Source organism: Phyllostomus discolor, chromosome 13, assembly GCF_004126475.2.
Source record: "Phyllostomus discolor isolate MPI-MPIP mPhyDis1 chromosome 13, mPhyDis1.pri.v3, whole genome shotgun sequence".
Classification (NCBI taxonomy): Eukaryota; Metazoa; Chordata; class Mammalia; order Chiroptera; family Phyllostomidae; genus Phyllostomus; species Phyllostomus discolor.
The window spans coordinates 13,540,268-13,564,264 of NC_040915.2; the positions used below are offsets into that span (position 1 = coordinate 13,540,268).

The 23,997-nt window shown below is 41.9% G+C and overlaps 1 protein-coding gene across 6 annotated transcripts in view; it reads left to right on the top strand.

Annotated features, from left to right (window-relative positions):
• LOC114509084 (protocadherin alpha-C2) overlaps positions 1 to 23,997 on the top strand; it is a 167,826-nt gene that overhangs the window by 45,164 nt on the left and 98,665 nt on the right. Inside the window, exons 1-2 of one of the 6 annotated variants that reach the window (XM_028527666.2) lie at positions 986 to 2,457; positions 10,549 to 12,724. The exons of 4 other annotated variants lie outside the window; for them this stretch is intronic. In XM_028527666.2, coding sequence (XP_028383467.2) covers positions 2,143 to 2,457; positions 10,549 to 12,654 — 2,421 coding nt within the window. In that variant the 5' untranslated portion in view covers positions 986 to 2,142 and the 3' untranslated portion in view covers positions 12,655 to 12,724. Of the gene's footprint in view, positions 1 to 985; positions 4,522 to 10,548; positions 12,725 to 23,997 lie in introns of those variants that run through there. One more of the 6 variants, XM_036013750.1, reaches the window with a different exon arrangement.

A 23,997-nucleotide genomic window follows, 5' to 3' on the forward strand; every position in this document is an offset into this window, starting at 1 on the left:
AATAAATTTTCTCAGATCAAGGATTTCTTTTAATATAACTAATGCCAAAAGAAATTAGTCCATTTCTTTTAAAACTATAGCATCCCACAAAAAAGTAAAACTATAGTAAAACTTATTTTTATAATCATATTTAACTTTCTCTTTATTAGATGGTATTAAACTGAGGCTAATCACGGAGTACTCTTAAACTCTGGTGATATCACAGTTTTGATAGTCCGTTTCAATATGAGTAACCAGCCCTTAGCTTTATTGACATATTGTAGTTATTTAGCAATATGGACACCTTGAAATTTGGGGGCTTTAAAAGTATCTTTAATATATACTTAATTAATGAAGCAGCTCTTAAACCAAAAATGGAATGGTTCTTCAGCATGGAGTCATTCCCCAAAAACTAAATTATTTCAATCAGCAAAAGAGGTTTGTTTCTTAGTCATGCCTTTTTTTTTAATTTAGTCACTTTCATGTGCTAAAATTTTTCTTGCTCTTCTTTAGGCCAATATGTTGGTGTAGAATGGGTGGCTTCCACAATTTAAAAAATTAGAAGTAATTTGAATGATAAATCTTTGGCATAGATTCACAGAAGTAGCAGCTTAAAAAAGCCCTTAAAATGAAGAGTGCACTTTTACATAGAACCTTAGGTCCCCTTGGGTATCCACTAATAATTTTTTAATATAAAAATTTGGGATTTACCCAGTGGCTGCTGTCTTAGTGGACAGATTTCAGATATTAAATAGTTAGTTCCTCAACAGCCTTGAGAATGATTAAGACATTTTTTAAAAAAATATTTTATTTATTTATTTTTAGAAAGAGGGGAAGGGTGGGCCAAAGAGGGGGAGAGAAACCTCAATGTGTGGTTCCCTCTCGTGTGTCTCCCACCAGGGACCTGGCCCACAACCCAGGCATGTGCCCTGGCTGGGAATCCAAACAGCGATGCTTTGGTTCACAGGCCAGCGCTCAGTCTACTGAGCCACACCAGCCAGGGCTAAATAATTTTTCTTTTTAAAAAGACAACACTGATAAACTTTATTGCAATTGAACAATCATGAAAATCTCAATGTGTTTTTGTATTTGAGATGAAAACAGTAAAATAAAATTGAGTGAATGAGTTTTAGAATGGCCTGCATACCATAGTTGCTCTAAGCCAATTCTGGAATAAAATGGGTGTAAACAGACAAATACAGCAAATATATAAATATTTAGTAGTGTGAGCTTTTTAAGTGATTAGAAGTAGCAATGGAGGTAATGGAAATTAAAGTTGTCCTTCAGGATAGAAACAACAACATTCACCCAAGAGAAAAGACAAGATTTGGAAAAAAAAACTTTAAAATGAGACAAAGGTAAGTATACTTTGTATTTCCAGAAACCAGTACTTGGTAAATTCATTAACATCAAAGCAATTAAATCCTTGGATGAACTGATGAGTAGCTTACACATCAGCAGTGACTTAAAATATTGTTATTTTAAAGAGAACTGGCATCTTGAGTTTTCCTCTGCACAACTGGACTAAATGTTTAGAATAATTTAACATCTTATAAGGACTAAGCAATAGAAATTAGAATATTAGCAATGGGGTAAACTTAGTAAGAAATACCAAAAATGATCAATTTCTAAAAGTCTAAAAAAACAGTATCACTAGCAACCTACAACGTAGTTTTCATCTTCATAGACATGGTAATAAAGTTATGCAGAAGTACATCCTCTTAGATGTCTATATGCAAGGTAAAACTCTTCTCGGAATTCTAATTTATAAGAGAAGTCCATCTTTGAAGAGCTAGTGGTCATGCACAAGGAATAGATAAAGAATTAAAGGCCCACAAAGAAAAAACATGGACCGATATGAAGAAATCACAGAAGCAGCAATACAAGTGACAGAAACACTCCCCTAAACGCAAACGTACTTCCACTTTGAGCCACAGGATGTCGTTGTTCTCCAAGGAGAGGATTGTTTTAACAAAGAAAATTTACGGTTATTCCCAGGACCAGAAAATTCTCCACCGTTCCGGAGCTTTAAAGACTATAAACACAACTCATATTGTTAAGAGCACCTGGGATCTCGGGAATAAAGACTCAAAGGAAAGGTCTCAAAAGAACTACATCGTTCTACTCCTGAAATGTTAATTTACTAACCAGAATCAAGGCATAATGTCAGGATCAGGTGACCAGGGAGCCCGGTGTCTGCTGCTGTCGCTTCTGCTCCTCGCATCGTGGGAGACCGGGAGCGGCCAGGTCCACTACTCGGTCCCCGAGGAGGCCAAACACGGCACCTTCGTGGGCCGCATCGCGCAGGACCTGGGGCTGGAGCTGACGGAGCTGGTGCCGCGCCTGTTCCGGGTGGCGTCCGAAGACTACGGAGACCTTCTGGAGGTAAACCTGCAGAATGGCATTTTGTTTGTGAATTCTCGGATCGACCGCGAGGAGCTGTGCGGGCGGAGCGCGGAGTGCAGCATCCACCTGGAGGTGGTGGTGGAGCGGCCGCTGCAGGTTTTCTATGCGGTGGTGGAAGTGAAGGACATTAACGACAACCCGCCTGTGTTCCCAGCGGCACAAAAAAATCTGTTTATTTCCGAAAGTAGGGCTCTTGACTCTCACTTTTCACTAGAGGGCGCCTCTGATGCAGATACCGGAGTCAACGCTCTGCTGACTTACAGACTGAGCGCCAGCGAATATTTCTCTCTGGAAGTACCGGCCAACGAGGACCAGGTAAAACCACTTCAACTGGTACTAAAGAAACATTTAGACAGGGAAGTAGCTTCGGAGCTTCTCTTGGTGCTTAAAGCAACAGATGGGGGCAACCCTGAGCTGACAGGTACTGTAGAGGTACAGATCACAGTGCTGGATGTGAATGACAACGCTCCAGTGTTTGACAAAGCAGTCTATCGTGTAAAACTACTGGAGAATGCAAGGAACGGTACCCTGGTTATTAGACTTAACGCCTCGGATTTGGACGAGGGCTCAAACAGCCATATTCTTTATTCCTTTGCAACTGATGTCTCCCCGGATACAGAAGCATCTTTTTGCATAGATTCAGCCAGTGGAGAAATAAAAGTAAATGGAAAAATAGATTTTGAGGAAACTAAATTATGGAAGCTTCAAATAGAAGCAGTTGATAAAGGAAGTCCCCCAATGTTTGGTCACTGCACAGTCTTGATAGAAGTCTTGGACATCAATGATAATACTCCGGAGTTGCGAGTGACGTCACTATCACTTTCTGTCCCTGAGGATGCTCCGCTGGGGACTGTCATCGCCCTAATCAGTGTAACCGATCGTGACGCCGGTGACAATGGGCAAGTTACCTGCTCACTGTCACCCCATGTCCCCTTCAGGCTGGTGTCCACCTTCAAGAACTACTATTCTCTGGTGCTGGACAGCGGCCTGGACCGCGAGAGCGTGGCGGACTATGCTGTAGTAGTGACCGCGAGGGACCGGGGCTCGCCCTCGCTTTCGGCCACCGCCAGCGTGTCCGTGGAGGTGGCAGACGTGAACGACAACGCGCCCACGTTCGCGCAGCCCGAGTACACGGTGTCCGTGAAGGAGAACAACCCGCCCGGCTGCCACATCTTCACGGTGTCCGCGCGGGACTTGGACGCGCAGGAGAACGCGCTGGTGTCCTACTCGCTGGTGGAGCGGCGGGTGGGCGAGCGTGCGCTGTCGAGCTACGTGTCTGTGCACGCGGAGAGCGGCAAGGTGTTCGCGCTGCAGCCTCTGGACCACGAGGAGCTGGAGCTGCTGCAGTTCCAGGTGAGCGCGCGCGACGCGGGCGTGCCTCCTCTGGGCAGCAACGTGACGCTGCAGGTGTTCGTGCTGGACGAGAACGACAACGCGCCAGCGCTTTTGCTGCCTCCTGGGGCAGGCGGCGGGGGTGGCGCTGTGAGCCAGCTGGTGTCGCGGTCGGTGGGCGCGGGCCACGTGGTGGCGAAGGTGCGCGCGGTGGACGCAGACTCTGGCTACAACGCGTGGCTGTCTTATGAGCTGCAGCCGGCAGGGGATGGTGCTCGCAGCCCATTCCGCGTGGGACTGTACACGGGCGAGATCAGCACCACACGCATCTTGGACGAAGCAGATGCGCCACGGCAGCGCCTATTGGTACTGGTGAAGGACCACGGAGAGCCCGCGCTGGCGGCCACGGCCACAGTGCTGCTGTCTCTGGTGGACAGCGGCCAGGCTTCGAAGATCTCATCGCGGGTGTCAACGGAGGCCACGGACCCAAAGCTGGCGCTGGTGGACGTGAACGTGTACCTGATTATTGCCATCTGCGCGGTGTCCAGCCTGTTGGTGCTCACGCTGCTGTTGTACACAGCGCTGCGGTGCTCGGCCCCACCCTCTGAGGGATGGTGCGGGCCGCGGAAGCCGGTGCTGGTGTGCTCCAGCGCGGTGGAGAGTTGGTCGTACTCGCAGGAGAGGCGGCAGAGGGTGTGCTCTGGGGAGGGCCCGCCCAAGACGGACCTCATGGCCTTCAGTCCTAGTGTTCCCCCTGGTTCAGGTTCTGGAGATACAGGAGGACAACAGGAGATTTGCGGGAACGTAAGTACAGGAATTTTGGGATGTATTTCATGCCTTAATTAATGTCAATCACATAGTAGTTCACCAACATATGCTGTGAAGGTTATTGCTTCATTTATTTCTTTTGGCCTGTCTTTTCCAATGGCTTATTTTAAAGCACACTGGATGTCCAACCATTTTTTAAATTACTTTTCACAACTGTCTTTATGGACACACCAGGAATGTTTGTTGGTAGAAATAATAATAGTAGTGATAGCAGTAATGAAATAGTAGGCTAAAGCTTCCTGTAAATGTGTAAGTTTAAGTGAGTAAGGAGGGCAGGATCACTGATGAGAAATAGAAGGTGTGGGCAAAGCTTAATTATTTACTTCTCGATTCTGCCGCAAGGTCGTTCTTCCTACTGGTTTTCTCATTCCAAGTGGGGATCTTAACTCATTATGTTTATGCATTCAAAGTTATAAAGTAACGTATACTTTATAACTTCATTCATTTAAGTTCAAACATTTAAATTCTTATCTTCCTATAATGCATAAGTTTACTTGGTACTAACCGGCATGGGCTGGTGAGGTGGCCTCCTTTCAGGAGCCATTTTGTCTCTTTATAATCAAAGGCATGCTTCTTTGAGATAGTGGGTGGAGTTCTTCCCGACTTTAGGGATGATTTTACTTCTTTTTGTCTTTATCCCTGAACACAGTTTCAAGCTCATAGTCTTCAGTTGCTTTAGATAGATTTTTTCTTTATTTCCTAACATAAGCTCAGTTTTGCTAATTGCCTGTTGAACCCATTGCTGTTTCTCCTCCAGATTAATTTATCGAGCTCCTCTATTGTATTTGGAAGATTTTTTTTTTCTGAGAATTAATTTTACTTACATTTCTTCCATTTATGGTACCTGCCATGAGGCTGTGGAAAAATAGTTTAGGGTAGGAAAATTTATACTCCCTTGTTCTTTGAGTTTAAGAGCATCTTCCCATGTTTGGGCAAGTGGGATACTGCTTCCTGTGTTCGCCAAGCCACTTGGTCTTCACAATGGCATTGCTTTAAATAGCTTAAACATACCAATTATGGAACTTCCATTTGACACTTCCGCTTGCCACTAGTACTTGACAATAGTGTTGTTAATTGCATTGCAGCATTTAACATTGAATACTTTAGGTGCATTTGATGCAAACACCTTTTTTTTGGTCATAAAGCTATAGTTGTGTGGAATTTCTTTAAAAAGATCACAGAGAACTTTTATTTAGAGCTGTAAGGGTGTGAATCAAATAATGTGGAAGGTCTTTTTGTTCTTTTTTGGCTGTAGTACACAAATTAGAGATCCTTTCATTAGATTATGTGGAGAAATAAATTATATATGATAATTTACCTGTGGGAGGAGAACTATGTTATAGTAGATAGGGTGAACTTCAAAGAAATGCTGGGAAGGCATTCGTGGTCATTTTCTGCCTAAAAGGTAGGATGATTTCCATGAAGAGGATCATCAGCAAATCTTTGGAAGGGGAACATCCATGCCCTGTTATTGCACTGGAATTGTCTTTATCCTGATCTGTAGAACAGAGCCGCAGTAAATGCCAGCCACTAACTACAACAAACCATCACACTTTGAACTATTTCTACTTGTTAGACATGGTGTGAATGTGAAAGGCTTAAAATACATAATTTCATTTAATTCTTATAACAATATGTAAATTACACATGACTATCCACATTTTAAAGATGATATAAGAGCTGGAGAGATACCTGTCTTGTCCACTGCCATCTGGCTAGTACATGATAGAGATGACATTCAAATGTATACCTTCGAGATTCCAGACCCATTTTTTTATGACAGAGTTTTCTGTGGTAAGTCTCGTCTCTGGCCAGGCATAGTTCTGACTAGGAAAATCAAGCACAGCTGTATACAAATGAACCCTGCTCTCTGTTTTGCTTAGAAAACAAGCCCATCATGATTATCTTCATGATTAGTTTTGTACAATGCCATGGGAATTAAGATTTTATGTTGTTAAGTGATTTTTCTTCAGAAGAGTTCATGATTATCATTATCATTTTTGTTAATGCCATACTGAGATAAGTATTTACATTATTCAATCATCAAAGAATTAAGAGTTGGCCCTGGCTGGTGTAGCTCAGTGGATTGAGCGCGGGCTGTGAACCAAAGCATCGCAGGTTCGATTCCCAGTCAGGGCACATGCCTGGGTTGAGGGCCAGGTCCCCAGTGGGGGCCACATAAGAAGTAACGACACATTGATGTTTCTCTCCCTCTCTCTTTCTCCTTCCCTTCCCCTCTCTAAAAAAATAAATTAAATCTTTAAAAAAAGAATTGAGAGTTGTCTTATAAGGACTATGGATCAGTCATTTGGAAGTGGTATGAATAATAATAATTTCCTATATGAGAGAAATCAGAAGACTGTGGTCTGCAATGTTCTTGCAGAACACCAAACCCAAAGGACACATACGAAGATGACCTTGTTCTTTTAACAGCTGATAAGGATGATATTTTGGACAAATTTAAGTGGTAATATGATTATTCCTGGAGTCCAGAACATCAACAAAGGATTCAGAAATGTTTCCAAAATTGCGTATTCTTTGAACGTGTTTAGGTCTTCCAGGATCCAGTCTTCTTCAGTCTGAGAGGTTTGTGCCAAGTAAACAAATGACCTGTAATCAAACAATTGTATCTAATGAAACAAGCCACGAGAGTGCAGAGTACAGCCTACAGTTTTGTTAGTACAATGTTGCATAGCACTTCTAATCTACTGATTTTGAAGAACCTCCTGGGTTTCCAAGAATGACTCCATGATTTATTTCTTTATTTTATGTTTTCAATAAGTAATAGTGCCAGACCCATTATGACATATTAGTGGATGATGAGGACTAGTAGAACATTGAACCATGCACTCTAATACATAACTAGCAGGGCACACAGTTGGAACTTAAGACTAACCAGATTGGTTTAGTAAGGTCAGGCACAAAGTTCCTCAGTCTTTTCAATTGATTCTACAAAATTGACTTATCAATTACCATATATTGATGTGGCTTCTTGGCATTAGCCTATTGCCAGATCACTGACCCATCCCCAAAGATGAGTTCAAAGACAACATAACATTGAATACTTTAGATACATTTGATGCAAACACTTCTTTTTTTGTCACAAAGCTATATTCGTGTGAATTTTCTTAGAATCTCTTCTAAGGGGACTAGTTGAGGTGGTGATAGTGGAAATATCAGAGCCAAAATGCAAAATATGAGTCATTGGCTTATAAATATAAAACTGTTATGCCTCAGTGTAGGTCCAGTGTCGCTTCATATAATCACAAAAGACTACATTACTGGAAGGTAATTCCTTTTTAGAAAAGATTTTTATTTATTTATTTTTAGAGAGAGGGGAAAGGAGAGAGAAAGAGAGGGAGAGAAACATCAGTGCGTGAGAGACATCGATCAGTTGCCTCTCACACTCCTGCAATCGGGGACACAGCCTGCAACCCAGGCATGTGGCCCACCCTGGAATGGAACTGATAACTTTCTGGTTTTCAGGCCAACACCCCAACCCACTACACCACACCAATCTGGGCTGGAAAGTAATTCTTAAGTTAACATCTGGCTTTAATTCAGACATGTAACATCATCATTGCCTTTGGGTAAACTTTCTTATGTCCATCTCTCTATCTACCTTTGAAGACTCCACATTGCATTAGGGACTCTCAATCCCTAATTTCCATAATGAAGTGGTTGAAGGTCTGTTGCTTCCTTTTTCTCCAAAACAGACCTGACAGGCAGACTTTAAACATCATGTGAAATCTACTGTTATCTAGTATAATATTATATTTTGACTAGCAGCACATATAACTGATTGTTTTACAGATATATAACACAATTCAATGTCATAAAAGGTGATGAGTCTGCTTTATTAGATTTTAAAAGAAAGAATTCACATTTACTATAAGAAGAGTTCTAGCAGAATGATAATATCAAGGCAAGAGTAAATTTGAAAAAAGTGGAATAAGATCTGAAATTGGAAATAGGATACATGGTAGGGCAAAAGTAGGTTTACAGTGATAAGTACATGAAACACAGAGTTCATTCTTGTATTATTTATTAATTATTATATTATTTTGTCATACAAACAACTATAAACATGTTTTGCCCCACCCTGTATTTATACACATGTGTGTATATTCAAGGGAAAGAAAATTAGTAATGTATAAATAAATACGCTAGTAATTTTTCATGTCATTGCAATATTTTTAGATTGGAGGCAAAACATCAAAACTATAGAATAAAATACTCAAACTGGAGTGATATATTCTGAATCACTTTCTACTCTTCTGCTTCCATTGCATCCTCTTCTCCCACCCTTAAATCTCAAGGCTATATGAAAATATAAAGGATGTGTAATCAGATTACAACTTCAGACAATGAAAATGCACATCAACAATTTCCACTTTCTACTTGTTATTTGTATGAAATTGAATTTCCACAGACACTAAAGTCATTTCCCATTTGGTTAGATTGTTTGGTTACTTATTCTTTTGGTGCATTAGTAGGCACATAAAGGAGATATAATTAGAAATTATTTCCTGTGGTTTAGATAAACCCAAAATTCTTTCAACAAGAAACAGGTCAGCTATTTTTACCAACATATTTTCAGTAGATATAAAAAAAACAATGTAGGTGATTGAAAATACCAATATGCTATAGACATTTTCATGGCGACTTCTATTTCACTGAATGAGAATGAGATCCATTCCATAGTTGGAAGATGACTTCTGTCCTCTCATCGACACCATTACGTAAATTGTCATTTTGATACCTCATATTATACAGTTTGTAATGCAATTTACATGAGAATAGAAAATTTACATGAGATGTAAATATAATCTACATCAATAAATGTTTCCCTTGTGAATTCTATGTTTAAGCTACCACATTTGAAAATATAATTTTGTTTTTCTTATTGTTTTGCAATGGATAGGAAGGTGTTTACAATAAGATAACAATTAAATGTAAATAATAAAGATTCAGAGCTAAGGAAAATGTAAATAGAAGGCAAGTGCACATATATGCGAACACAATATGCAAGACTTAAAGGCTAAATAGTTATTATGAAAACTTTAATTTTGCCTTTGAGTTTCCTAGCAGGCAAAGTAACAAGGGAGACTGAAGTAAAACAATTCAAATTTTTGTATGAGGAAGAATATCTTTAAGAAGTGTTTAACCATAGTTTTTCATTAAGTTCTCTTAGAATTGATCTCTCTGTATATATGTAGATAAGTAAAAATAATTTTATAACTCCAAATCAAACATAGGAACAAAAATTTAAATTTGATGTTAGTCTAGACTAAAATGCCATTTCCCACATAATGATTTAAAATCTGAATATTACATGAGTAAATTCTTTGAAAATAATATTTTTGGGTTTAAATCGCATGAAACAGGAAATTAATTTTTTCCCTCTTTAAGTAAAATTCTGTGGTATGGGATGTAGTTAGTGTACAGTACTCACAATTTCAGGCACAAGGTGTCGCTCTTTACTTGGTGGAAATAGTTCATTCAAGGAGTGGTCTGACCATCCACGAACGCCTCATTCAAAACGACTCCATCATGCCGGTCGCTACTGTTAACGGATCCTTTAAAGCGTCTCAAAAATTCAGCGAGATTTTAAAATTGAAACTGGAGCCTCTGGTGCTGTAAGTGTAAATAATCTTATTTTGCAAGTCAATGTCGTATGCGATGTTGGAGTTTCAAAAAAGGGCATTCGTCACTCAGCAATTGCTGCTGTCTTTTCTGCTCCTCGCACTCTGGGAGGCTGGGAGCGGCCAGGTCCACTACTCGGTCCCCGAGGAGGCCAAACACGGCACTTTCGTGGGCCGCATCGCGCAGGACCTGGGGCTGGAGCTGACGGAGCTGGTGCCGCGCCTGTTCCGCGTGGCGTCCAAAGTCCGCGGGGACCTTCTGGAGGTAAACCTGCAGAATGGCATCTTGTTTGTGAATTCTCGGATCGACCGCGAGGAGCTGTGCGGGCAGAGCGCGGACTGCAGCATCCACCTGGAGGTGGTGGTGGAGCGGCCGCTGCAGGTTTTCCACGTGGAGGTGGAGGTGAAGGACATTAATGACAACCCGCCGGTGTTCTCGCTGAAAGAACAGAAGCTGCTGATTTCTGAGTCTAAGCAACCTGACTCGCGGTTTCCTCTAGAGGGCGCTTCCGATGCGGATGTAGGAGAGAATGCCTTACTGACTTATAGCCTAAGTCAAAATGAGTTTTTTTCTTTAGAATTACCAACAAATAGTAAGCAGACTAATAGACTGTCACTTGCACTAAAGAAGTCTCTAGATAGGGAGAAAACTCCCGAAATTAGTTTGCTACTGACGGCTGCAGACGGGGGGAAACCGGCGCTAACTGGCACGGTTCAACTTTATGTCCACGTCTTGGATACAAACGACAATGATCCGGAGTTTGAACAATCAGAATACAAGGTGAAATTAATGGAAAACGCAGCTAGTGAAACGTTTGTGATAAAGCTGAACGCTACAGATCGAGATGAAGGAATCAATGGGGAGGTAACATACTCCATGCTGTCGGTTAAGCCCGGTGGAAAACCCTTATTTACAATAGATGAAACTAATGGAGAGGTGAGGGTCAATGGAACTTTAGATTATGAAAAAACCAAACTCTATGAAATTGCAGTGCAAGCCACAGATAAGGGAAATCCTCCGATGGCAGGTCACTGTACAGTCTGGGTAGAAATCTTAGATGCCAATGACAACGCCCCTGAAGTCACGGTGACTTCCCTGTCTCTCCCAGTCCCAGAGGACACTCAGCCTAGCACCGTCATTGCGTTGATTAGTGTAGCCGACCGTGACTCCGGTGTCAATGGACAAGTGATATGTTATTTAACTCCCAAAATTCCCTTCAAAATCACGTCCACCTTCAAGAACTATTATTCACTAGTGCTGGACAGCGCCCTGGACCGCGAGAGCGTGGCGAATTATGAGCTAGTGGTGACAGCGAGGGACCTGGGCTCACCTTCGCTGTCGGCCACCGCCACTTTGTCCGTGGAGGTGGCAGACGTGAACGACAACGCGCCCACGTTCGCGCAGCCCGAGTACACGGTGTTCGTGAAGGAGAACAACCCGCCCGGCTGCCACATCTTCACGGTGTCCGCGCGGGACTTGGACGCGCAGGAGAACGCGCTGGTGTCCTACTCGCTGGTGGAGCGGCGGGTGGGCGAGCGTGCGCTGTCGAGCTACGTGTCTGTGCACGCGGAGAGCGGCAAGGTGTTCGCGCTGCAGCCACTGGACCACGAGGAGCTGGAGCTGCTGCAGTTCCAGGTGAGCGCGCGCGACGCAGGCGTGCCTCCTCTGAGCAGCAACGTGACGCTGCAGGTGTTCGTGCTGGACGAGAACGACAACGCGCCCCTGTTGCTGCCGCCTGGGGTGGGCGGCGGGGGCGGTGCTGTGAATCAGCTGGTGTCGCGGTCTGTGGGCGCGGGCCATGTGGTGGCGAAGGTGCGCGCGGTGGACGCGGACTCTGGCTACAACGCGTGGCTGTCTTATGAGCTGCAGCCGGCAGGGGATGGTGCTCGCAGCCCGTTCCGGGTGGGGCTGTACACGGGCGAGATCAGCACGACGCGCAACCTTGACGAGGTGGACGAGCCGCGCCAGCTCCTGCTAGTGCTGGTGAAGGACCACGGAGAGCCCGCGCTGGTGACCACGGCCACAGTGCAGCTGTCTCTGGTGGACAATGGCCAGGCTTCGAAGATCTCATCGCGGATGTCGATAGAGGCCGCGGAGTCAAAGCTGGCGCTGGTGGACGTGAACGTGTACCTGATCATCGCCATCTGCGCGGTGTCCAGCCTGTTGGTGCTCACGTTGCTGCTGTACACAGCGCTGCGGTGCTCCGCCCCGCCCACGGAGAGTGCGTGCGCACCCGCGAAACCGGTGCTGGTGTGCCCCAGTGCGGTGGGGAGCTGGTTGTACTCGCAGCAGAGGCGGCAGAGGGTGTGCTCTGGGGAGGGCCCGCCCAAGACGGACCTCATGGCCTTCAGCCCCAGCCTTCCTCCAGGCCTGGATAGAGAAGATGGAGGCGAAAGGCAGGAGGCAGGATCAAATTATCATGGGCCGGTGAGTTCTATAGATTCCCTCTATGTTGAAGTCTAAGTTAAAATTTAAAACAATCCAGTTCCTATTATAGAAAAATTTAATAACTACTGTGTGTATGTTGAGTATTCTTTCAAAGAACAATGTTTTAGTGAAATGCCATATGATACAATTTTGATCATATGAAGAATCTGAACTTTTAGCAAATAAATGTCTTCTTTCTTCTAATATCTTGTTAGAATATGTTAGAAAATGCAAGATTGACTTTCCCGTTATCACTTTATTAGAAATATTTCTATTTATCACCACCTACTTAGGTCACTTTATCTCTAACCCTTGGCATTGTAGGTAATCACTATTCTCATTCTCCTTGTCTTTTAACAGACGTTTGCCTCAATATTTTCATATTATTAGATCACTTGACTTTTCTCACTTCAGGCTTGTATTAAAGACACAACACTCTATTAGAATGGAGAGGATTTACATCTCCTTTTCTGTGGTGTTAAACATGCATCGTACATTTATTGCCCATCAGAAACCCCTAGTTTTGCTCTACTGATAAGATAAAACTTGCTTTAATATTATTTGCAGTAAAAAGGCAGTCTTGCATTCTAGTATGCTGCTTTCATAGAAATAATATCATTAAGAGTTCTGTTTATTTTTAATTTTGTTCCATGAAACAGGTAGGGATTTATCTACTACATACTCAGAACTCCCAGATTCAAGCTTCCAAAGTAAACTAGGGAAATAAAGTTGCTTATAGTTCTCAACCAAGTCATTCAAACTTGCCGAAGGCATATGTTTAGGCTTATCATATCTGCAAAACATGCTAGTTGGTATTTTTCCTCTTTTTTTTTAGGTTTACTTAGAAAAATGTAAGTTAACTGCCACATTTTGTCATGTATAATACCCTCCCATGCATAATGTGCCCCCACGTTTTTGGCCCATACTTTCAGGAATAAAATCTTTCATTTAAATTTTTAAAAATTCAATTATTTATTTATATTCAGAAACAAAACCAATTATCATATTCCAGGGTGTTATTTTTCATATGGATATTGTTATTACTTTCTAGAGTTATACTTTTAATGTATAAACATAAATAAAACAATTAAAAACACTTATATAGATACGGAATTAGTACTTCCCATGTATAAAAGGCATCCTTATTTTTCCCTCAAAAATTTGGGTGAACAAGTACACATTATACATGGCAAAATATGGTAATAATGTGAAACCTATTGGCAACAATTGATTTCATGCATTTCATGTTTTAAAGATTTTATTTATTTTTAGAGAGAGGAAGGGGAGGAGAGAGGGAGAAAAACGTCTTCCGTAGATTGCCTCTCAGAATACCCCTACTGGAGACCTGGCCAGAAACCCAGGCATGTGCCCTGGCTGGGAATCAAACCAGTGACCTTTTGGTTTGCAGGCCAGCACTCAATCCACTGATCCACACCAACCAGGGCATTTCACCTTTTAAAGGTCCTATATTTCAATGCTTTATTTCAAATGTTCATGAAATTGTCCTTCCATCCCATATAACCACATCTGAAGATTGTAGCAAAAATCATTTATGTCTTGGTCATTTTTCTAATTCAGTGATTCGTAGCTGCATGTAGGGTGGTCCATTACTGACCTCTTTGGGAAACCAACAGAAGTCACAAGTGGCCATTCTCCCCTTAAAATTCCACAGCATACCATTTGGCATAATAGTGAAGGACCCCATGCCAAAGCCCATTCTTGGACCTCCCATCGGGAACCTTTGTATCTCAGTATTAATTGCCTAAAAATTCTTTATTTCGAAGTAGGCAATCAGATTAAAATATGAAATATTTCAGACTCAAAGTGGTTAAACCACATCTTTTATGACACTGTAAATATAATAAATGTGCATGTTAGGTAGGGCATACAATGTTATCAACTTCTAAATGAAGTTCTTTGAATGACTCAAGGTCATTAGAACTTAATAAACAAAGATGTTGAGCCATGGCTGGTGTGGTTTAGTAGATTGAGCGCTGGCTTGCGAACCAAAGGGTCTCTAGTTCTATTCCCAGTCAAGGCACATGCCTGGGTTGTGGGCCAGATCCCCAGTGTGGGGTGTGTGAGAGGCAACCATGTATTGATGTTTCTCTCCCTCTCTTTCTTCCTCCCTTCCTCCCTCTCTCAAAATAAATAAATAAATAAAATCTTTTAAAAAGATATTGAAATATTTTAAGTAGTTTAACATTCTGTAAATCATTGTATTTACAGTATATAAGTAATTAAGAACATTTTTGATCATTTCAAACTACATGAACTAATCTTTAAAAACTTAGTGTTATTTTATTTATTCTATATATTGCAGGATTATATTCTTAGTTGTATAATTATTTCAAACTACTTATTTTCTAGTTCAATTGTTTAGCTAGTAAACTAAATCTAGGTGTTCCTATATGTTGAATAATTTAATTATGTCTAACGGTATGTGAGAACTACCTAACACACCACTTTTATTTTACTCGGTACTCATTAAACAATAACTCCACAGGTCCCCCTTCCTCAGCCCCTAGAGTCCACCATTCTATTTTCCATCTCTATGAATTTGACTAGTCTAGAACCTTATATAAGTGAATATTATAAAAACCAGATATCATAGAGTATTTTTAATATTTTATTTATTTATTTATTTATTTATTTTTAGAGAGAGGGGAAGGGAGGGAGAAAGAGAGGGAGAGAAACATCAATGTGTGGTTGCATCTCACATGTCCCCAACTGGGGACCAGGCCTGCAACCCAGGCATGTGCTCTGACTGGGAATTGAACCAGCAACCCTTTGATTTGCAGGCCAGCACTCAATCCACTGAGCCATACCAGCTAGGGCATCATAGAGTATTTTTTGTGCCTGATTTATTTCACTTAGCATAGTGTTCTCAAGGACCATACAGGTAGCATGTATAGAATTTCCTTCCTCTTAAAGGGTGAATAATATTATATTGTATATTTTGTATATATTCCACATTTTAGTTCCCTGCTCAGTAGAGTGGGAAAACTACAAGCTTGTTTCCTTACATAATGGTGGAGCAGGAATTAGCTCATGTGTGGAGTCTGAGAAACCCGAAGCTGCGACTTTAATTCAAAATTAGGAGTTGTTAGGGTAATATGTAAAACAAACTCATTTTGAACACACCACTTTTTTTAGTACAGTTCTTAGCATTTATGGCACATTGACTATTTTTGAAAATGGAAGATAGAAAATGAAGAAGCTTGGGGGTGATATTAGACAATTTAATAATTTGATAGCATTGAATTCAAAGTTAATCAGTGTTTTTGATTAATTAAGAGCCAGTTTTATAGCTGACTTGTTATTTTATGTTTGTAGAACCATTCATGGTTATTATTTTCTGGTGCTGTAAAGATTTCATATCTCAGTTCCCTTTATTCCTATTATACATGGAAGGAATGGTGACAAATTATTGGTTTAAAGACTTTTGCATTAAATTTCAGTAAGTTTATAAAATCTACATTTACTTGTTCACAACTAGCTGTGGGATCTTACTAGTTTTATTTTCTCTTAAAGCTGGCTTTGAATTAATAAATAAAATTACGGAAAATATTTTGACTTTTCCTTTTATCATAATTACCTAATCTTTGTAAGATTTTATTTACTTATTTTTAGAGGGGGGAAAGGAGGTAGAAAGAGAGGGAGAGAAACATGGATTGGTTGCCTCTCGAATCTGCTGGACCAGGGAACAAAGCCACAAACCCAGGCATGTGCCCTGACCAGGAACTGAACCAGTGACCTTTCACTTTGTGACATGACACCCCATTAACTGAGTCACACGGTTGGGGCACAGTCACCTAGTTTTCTGAGGAGAGGCACGTTCTGAGTAATGAAGTGTCCTGAAGGGGGGAATTTAGAGGGAAACCAAGGGGTTATTAAGAAGATCATATTCTTTTGATTTTAGTCAATGAGCTTAGGCTCCAAAACATTTCACGAGATCTCCACTACCACTTTAGAATATTGTGAAATTTGGAGACATGGACTTAACATTTTACATGAAAACCTTTATACCCGCTAGAGTAAAACTTTCCAACATCTGTGCCCAAGCCTCATCTTGACATGTTATGGGAATGACAGCAATTGTATGAAAAGTCATTACATTCAAGCATCAAAGAATAAAAAATAATATTTCCTTCCATATTTATGAATTCTAGTATTCACCAGATTTGTGAGTGAAACAATTTATGTGAATGGATGAAATATTAAGTTTCTTTTCCTTTACTAAATGAGAGAATTTTTTACTTTCTCCTGAAGTCCTACAGTGAAGTGCTTCTGTACAATAAAAGTCATTACAAATCTGAAATGTAAGCAATATAGTGGCAGGAGTGGTGATATTATTCTTCATTTTATTCTATATGATAGCTAAACAGTAGTTTCTGACATACCTATGTCAAATATTATTTTATAATAGACTATGAAGCAGAATATTAAAAAAACTGCAAAATGATAGAGGTGTATGTGCATTGTCACCAGTAGCATATATTTAAAGATAGACATTTACAAATGGTTTATGAAAATATCCAAAAGTCAAAAGGATTTAAAGTGACCCAGAAAGTGGCTAAACTAAAAAAAGAACCTCAGGATTTTTCTTGTACATACACAATCAGACACATGATGTCGCTGCACACTCAAAAGGTGAAAAGAGAAAAATTTGCCTCCGAGCCCAGATTCCAGCCATTCACAGAATACGATCGACTCCACTTCAACCGGAATTATGGGTAAAATTGACTAAATATACCTACAGTAAAGGGAGACGGCTCATAAACTTTCCCGAGGAGCGATTCCTTACAACGTACACAGCTACCTCAGAGACCTCCTTGTCTGCGATGGTGTCTACCAGGCAAGGAGGCCCAGGAGCCCGGTGTCTGCTGCTGTCGCTTCTGCTCCTTACGGTCTGGAAGGCATGGAGGGGCCAGGTCCACTACTCGGTCCCCGAGGAGGCCAAACACGGCACCTTCGTGGGCCGCATCGCGCAGGACCTGGGACTGGAGCTGACGGAGCTGGTGCCGCGCCTGTTCCGGGTGGCGTCCAAAGGCCGCGGGGACCTTCTGGAGGTAAACCTGCAGAATGGCATCTTGTTGGTGAATTCTCGGATCGACCGCGAGGAGCTGTGCGGGCGGAGCGCGGAGTGCAGCATCCACCTGGAGGTGGTGGTGGAGCGGCCCCTGCAGGTTTTCCACGTGGAGGTGGAGGTGGAGGTGAAGGACACTAACGACAACCCGCCGGAGTTCGCAGGAGAACAGACGGTACTCGTTTCTGAATCTGCACCCCTGGACTCTGGTTTTCCTCTAGAGGACGCTTCTGAGGCGGATATCAGGGTAAACTCTTCTGACTTACAGCTTAAGTCTAAATCACTGTTTTACTCTCAACATAATGACAAAAAACGATAAAAGTATATTGCCGGAACTGGTTCTTCCAAGTCCTTGGATAGAGAGGAAATGCCAGAAGTTAATTTATTGCTGACTGTCTCGGATGGCGGTAAACCGGCGCGAATGAGCTCTGCTCCTGTACAAATAAGCATCCTGGACGTGAATGACAACGCTCCAGCGTTCCATAAGCCCAGCTACAAAGCAGTGCTGTTTGAAAGTGTCCCCAGCGACACGAGAGTGATTCAACTAAATGCTTCTGATCTAGACGAAGGACTGAATGGAGAAATTTCCTACGGAATCAGAATGATTTTGCTAGCGAGAGAAAAATGTATGTTTTCAATACATCCAGAAACAGGTGAAATCAGAATTTTTGGGAAACTGGATTTTGAAGAGAATAATGAATATGAAATTCACGTTAGTGCCATTGATAAAGGGATTCCGTCCATGGCAGGTCACTGCAGGGTTCCGGTGGAAGTTCTAGACCAGAACGACAACACGCCCGAGGTAATGGTCACTTCGCTGTCACTAAGGGTTCAAGAAGATGCTCAAATGGGCACTGTCATTGCTTTGATCGGCGTGTCTGACCCTGACCTGGCACCAACGGGCAGGGACCTGCTCACTGTCACCCCACGTTCCCTTCAAGCTGGTGTCCACCTTCAAGAACTACTATTCACTGGTGCTGGACAGCGGCCTGGACCCCGAGAGCGTGGCGGACTATGCTGTAGTAGTGACCGCAAGGGACCGGGGCTCGCCCTCGCTGTCAGGCACAACCAGCATGTCCGTGGAGGTGGCAGACGTGAACGACAACGCGCCCACGTTCGCGCAGCCCGAGTACACGGTGTTCGTGAAGGAGAACAACCCGCCCGGCTGCCACATCTTCACGGTGTCCGCGCGGGACTTGGACGCGCAGGAGAACGCGCTGGTGTCCTACTCGCTGGTGGAGCGGCGGGTGGGCGAGCGAGCGCTGTCGAGCTACCTGTCTGTGCACGCGGAGAGCGGCAAGGTGTTCGCGCTGCAGCCTCTGGACCACGAGGAGCTGGAGCTGCTGCAGTTCCAGGTGAGCGCGCGCGACGCGGGCGTGCCTCCTCTGGGCAGCAACGTGACGCTGCAGGTGTTCGTGCTGGACAAGAACGACAACGTTCCCGTGCCGCTGCCACCTGGGATGGGCGGCGGGGGTGGCTCTGTGAGTCAGCTGGTGTCGCGGTCTGTGGGCGCGGGCCATGTGGTGGCGAAGGTGCGCGCGGTGGACGCGGACTCTGGCTACAACGCGTGGCTGTCTTATGAGCTGCAGCCAGCGGCGGGTGGTGGTCGCAGCCCGTTCCGGGTGGGGCTGTACACGGGCGAGATCAGCACGACGCGCAATCTTGACGAGGTGGACGAGCCGCGCCAGCGCCTATTGGTGCTGGTGAAGGACCACGGAAAGCCAGCGCTGTCGGCCACGGCCACAATGCAGCTGTCTCTGGGTGGACAGTGGTCAGGCTTCGAAGATCTCATCGCGGATATCGACAGAGGCCACGGACTCAAAGCTGGAGTTGGTGGACATGAACAGTTACCTGATCATCGCCATCTGCGCGGTGTCCAGCCTGTTGGTGCTCACGCTGCTGTTGTACACGGCGCTGCGGTGCTCAACCTGGCCCATGGAGAGCGCGCCGAGGAAGCCGGTGCTGGTGTGCTCCAGCGTGGTGGGGAGCTGTTGGTACTCGCAGGAGAGGCGGCAGAGGGTGTGCTCTGGGGAGGGTCCACCGAAGACCGACCTCATGGCCTTCAGCCCCAGCCTTCCACAATCGGTAAAGGATTGTTTAAATTATTCCAGTGAAGTAAGTTATTGATATGTATTTATTTCTTTTTAGAACTTTCTGTTAGGGTATACATACACTCTTTTTTCCACCCCCGCCCCCCCACCATGCTATCCTTTAAACTGTCAATATTTCCACTTCTGTGGCATCTTCATTCTTAGTCACTTGACCTTTCATGTATTTGCCCAATTTTTCATGTCTTGACGAATGAAGTATGTAGATGAGCTGGAGGCCATTGATCACCACGCTGTGAACATTTCTGTTAATAGTTCTATCACTTTTCCTATCATCTGTGAATGACTGGCCTTGAAAATATTAGTCCACTACAGTAAACCTGTCTAGGTGTTTGCTAACTCTTACACTTGTTTTTGATTTGAGCTTAGTTTCATGAATACAGAAAATTTGGAAGATGAATACAAAGAGTTTCCAAATACCATCTACTGGATTTTTTTTTACTGTTTTTTTTTTTTTTTTTTTTTTTTATAATTTGTGCACAGGCTTGTAAAATAGTCTCCTTGGTCACCATTCACATCTCAGTACAATGCTCTTCCTCATATTTTATCAATAATAATTATATGTCATTAATTCTAAGATGAAATATTTTTGTTATTATTCACACAAAGTGCCTTCTTTCTTTCAAGTGGAATTGGCTATTATATTATCTTTATTTACATAAAATGTAATAAAGTAATTTCCATTTAAAATGTTATAATCACAAAAGTCAGGATGCATCACATAATTGATGGTTTATAATAATTTACCTAGCTGCTTTACTTCTTTGGTAGCACATGAATGATGAAGCACCTTACAATTAATGACATTTTTAGTCAATAAAAATCTTAGAATACTTACTCATCTCCTATTATTTTCCAGGACCTGTGTTAAGTATTTAATCGAATTATCTCATTTAATTATCAAATCATCTCACTTAATTATCAAATCAGCCCTAATATACCAGTAGAATATTTATCATGGTCATTTTTCTGATCAGAAACCAAAATATTAAGCCACATAGAAAGTTCAAAGTGGCTCAAACCCCATTTTGGAGGGTCCAAAGCCACCACGACATATTCTTTCTCTGAGATTATTATCACGTGAATGTTCTAAGTGCATTTTGCATGTTCAACTTTCTTCCACAAAAATATCTGGGAACTTTCTTTGACCAGAGAGTAAACCTTAAACCCCTCACCCTGGTAGTGAAGTCATTATGCTTTTCTGCCTGTTGCCTACCGCTCTCTCACATATCTTTACTTAGGCCGTGGAATAGAGCATATGTTCCATCAGTACTTTTGAAATGAATATATGGTATTAAATAAACTGCTTGGGTGATTCCCTCCCTTGTAGAAGATGGGATGGGCTCCAGAGATTAGGCGATGTTTATTGAAGAGTGCCTGGCGGATGGCTAACGTTTCAACAGGAAGGTGGTACAGACAGAGAGATAAGTATGAATGCATGAGCAGAGTTTGCTCTTTGCTCTAGTGAATGTGCACTTGAAGGACTGGAGCAGGGGAGATTCTGAAAGAAGGAAAGCTAATAAAAATATTGTATAATACTGTAGGTATCCAGTAGTGAAGACTTAAATTGTCACAGTTGAAATGGATTAAGGGAAACAAGTGGAAGAGGCATGGGTAAAGGAGAAGCAGCCAGATAGGGACCAACTCAATACAATCATAATAAAAAATACAAAAGTAGACACTAACTTCTTTAGTTTGGTCACTTGGGTGAATGAGATTTCCTTTACCAAGATGCAGAATAGAGTTGGAGAAACAGGTTGTGTTGTTTGGGAAGCCAGGGAATGAAGAGTAAACATTTAAAAAATAGTTACTCTTGAGGTTCTAGGAGAATACAGTTGTGATTGGAAATATGGATCTGGAACTCTGGAGATTACAGATGTGTACTTGTGAATCATTCTCTTAGGGAAAAAATATATCCATGGAGAAACAAAATCACCAAAGAGAGATGGAAAAATGAAAAGTAGCCCTGTCCCAGTAGCTCAGTTAGTGAGAGCATTGTCCCAACACACCAAGGTTGTGGGTTTGACCCCTGCTCAGGGCACATACGAGAAGCAGCCAATGAAAGCCTAAATAAGTGGAACAAGAAATCAATTTCTCTCTCTTCCCCTTCCTTTCTCTCTCTAATATCAATCAACAAATTTTAAAAATTAAAAAAAGAAAATTGAAAAGTAATGTGTTCAAGTAAAGAATTTAGATGGGTAGGTATGTTCTTGGGGCCACTGCAACAAATTATCAAAAACTAGGGGGACTAAGACAACAAAAACTTATTTCCTCACAGTTTGGGGAGGCCAGAGATTCAAAACCAAAGTGTTGGCAGGGCCGTACTTGGTCTGGAGTTCAAAGGGGGAATCTGTGGTCTCCTACAGCTTCTGACAGAGGTCAGAGTTTTTTGGCTTGTGGCCACGCCACTTCAATCTCCGCCTCTGTGGTCACATTGCCTTTTATTCTTCTCCTCCATATGTTTGTTTGAAAAGGATACATGTGGCTGTACTTTAGGGTTCACTTGTATAATCTAGGATCAGTGCCTCCTTTCAAGATCCTTAATCTAATCATGTTTTGGGAGGGAGAGCTATATAAAAGAAATATTCAGAGGTTCCAGGGATTAAGATGTGGGTATATCTTTTGGAGAGTCATCACTGAATCTATTATAGTAGGCTTAAAAGCATAATAAGATGGTTGACACCTGAAATAAAACTCAAAGTGCAATAGATCAAGTAAATGTTAGAAGTTAAAGGTAAAGAGGAGATAGAAGAACAGGCCTTTTTTTCAAAAGTGTATATATATATATATATATATATATGCATATGTATATGTATTAGTTAAAGATATTTGAGTGTGAGAAAAAGAATCAAGAAGATTCTGAGCATGAGATAAGCAGAAAAAGAATGAAGATTAGGATAAAAAATATGAAGGAGAATAAAATATAAAATAACTTTAAAAGAGTGTAGTGTTTGCCTGAAAGGTGGGGAACATTTTTCCTTAGTAGGGAATGAAAATAGAGACTGTGAAGAAAATGTTGATATGAGAAGAGAGCTGTTGAGTTCATGTTGATAAATAGAGTGATGAATAGAATTTACCTCTTTGGGTGAATCATCTGAGAAAGAGATGGTGAGAATGAGGTTGGGAATTTGAGATGAGAGGGAGAAGAATATGAAAGAATCTCTGTAAGCATGAGGGGATAATTAATAATTTCTTCACCTGAAGGTTGTATTGAGGTAAAAGCGAAAGTAAACCTGTGGAGATTATAGGCATCAGGGCTAAGTGCCTATCTTATATTGAGAAGCTCAATAGGAAGAATGGAGAAAATGGATAGTTAGGTTGTGTGTTGGAAACTAAAGAAAATGTTAGAGGTATAATAGTATAAGTGGGTGAGTGCCTGGAAGGGCATGCTTTAAATGGTTGACTTGTTAGTCCAGGTTAGGTGGAAAGATAAGTGAGACAAGGTAGGGCCGAATAAATAAGAACAATTAGAAAGAATCAAGGGATTATTCCCATTATAAGAGTAAAGCTATGTTAATAAAAGTAATGGAGCAGGAGAGGATGTTGAAAGGAAGAGAATACCAAATACTTCACCCACATTTTCAGAGTAGAGCAAAGATACAGAAGTGAACCCAACTATTGTTTCCTACAGAGTTGTGCACGGAACAGATCAGAGAATTATGGGAGCTATTCTATGTCTTTCATGGCACTATTTGGCCTGGAACTTTGGGGCCTGGTAAAGGTAGTTAAAACAATAGATAAAAGCAACAGTTCCTTTCCTCTCTTCCTTGTGTTAACATCTGTGTCAATCAGTTGTTGCTTAGAAAGTCAATCAATTTAAATAATAGTAAGACATTCCCCAGTGATGGTGTAAGATGGGGAAAGGAAGAGGGAAGTTTAACCTATTAATACTAATTTAAATTCTATCAAACACAGTTCTCAGCATGCTAGTTCTTTGCCTGTTTTATACAAAGAGAATCCAGAACTTTAAAGCATTGTTATAGCTAAATGGTCTAAATTATTGTGTTTATGCACACACACCCACATATAAACCCCTACACACATTAGGCACTTACTTCAAATACAAATCCACATTTCATTATATATTTGGGGGAATTTATAAATATGATGTACTTACTTAAAACCTGGCTTATTGCGCACCATTATTTTCCATTTTCATCTGTTTTATTATGTAATTGGTCA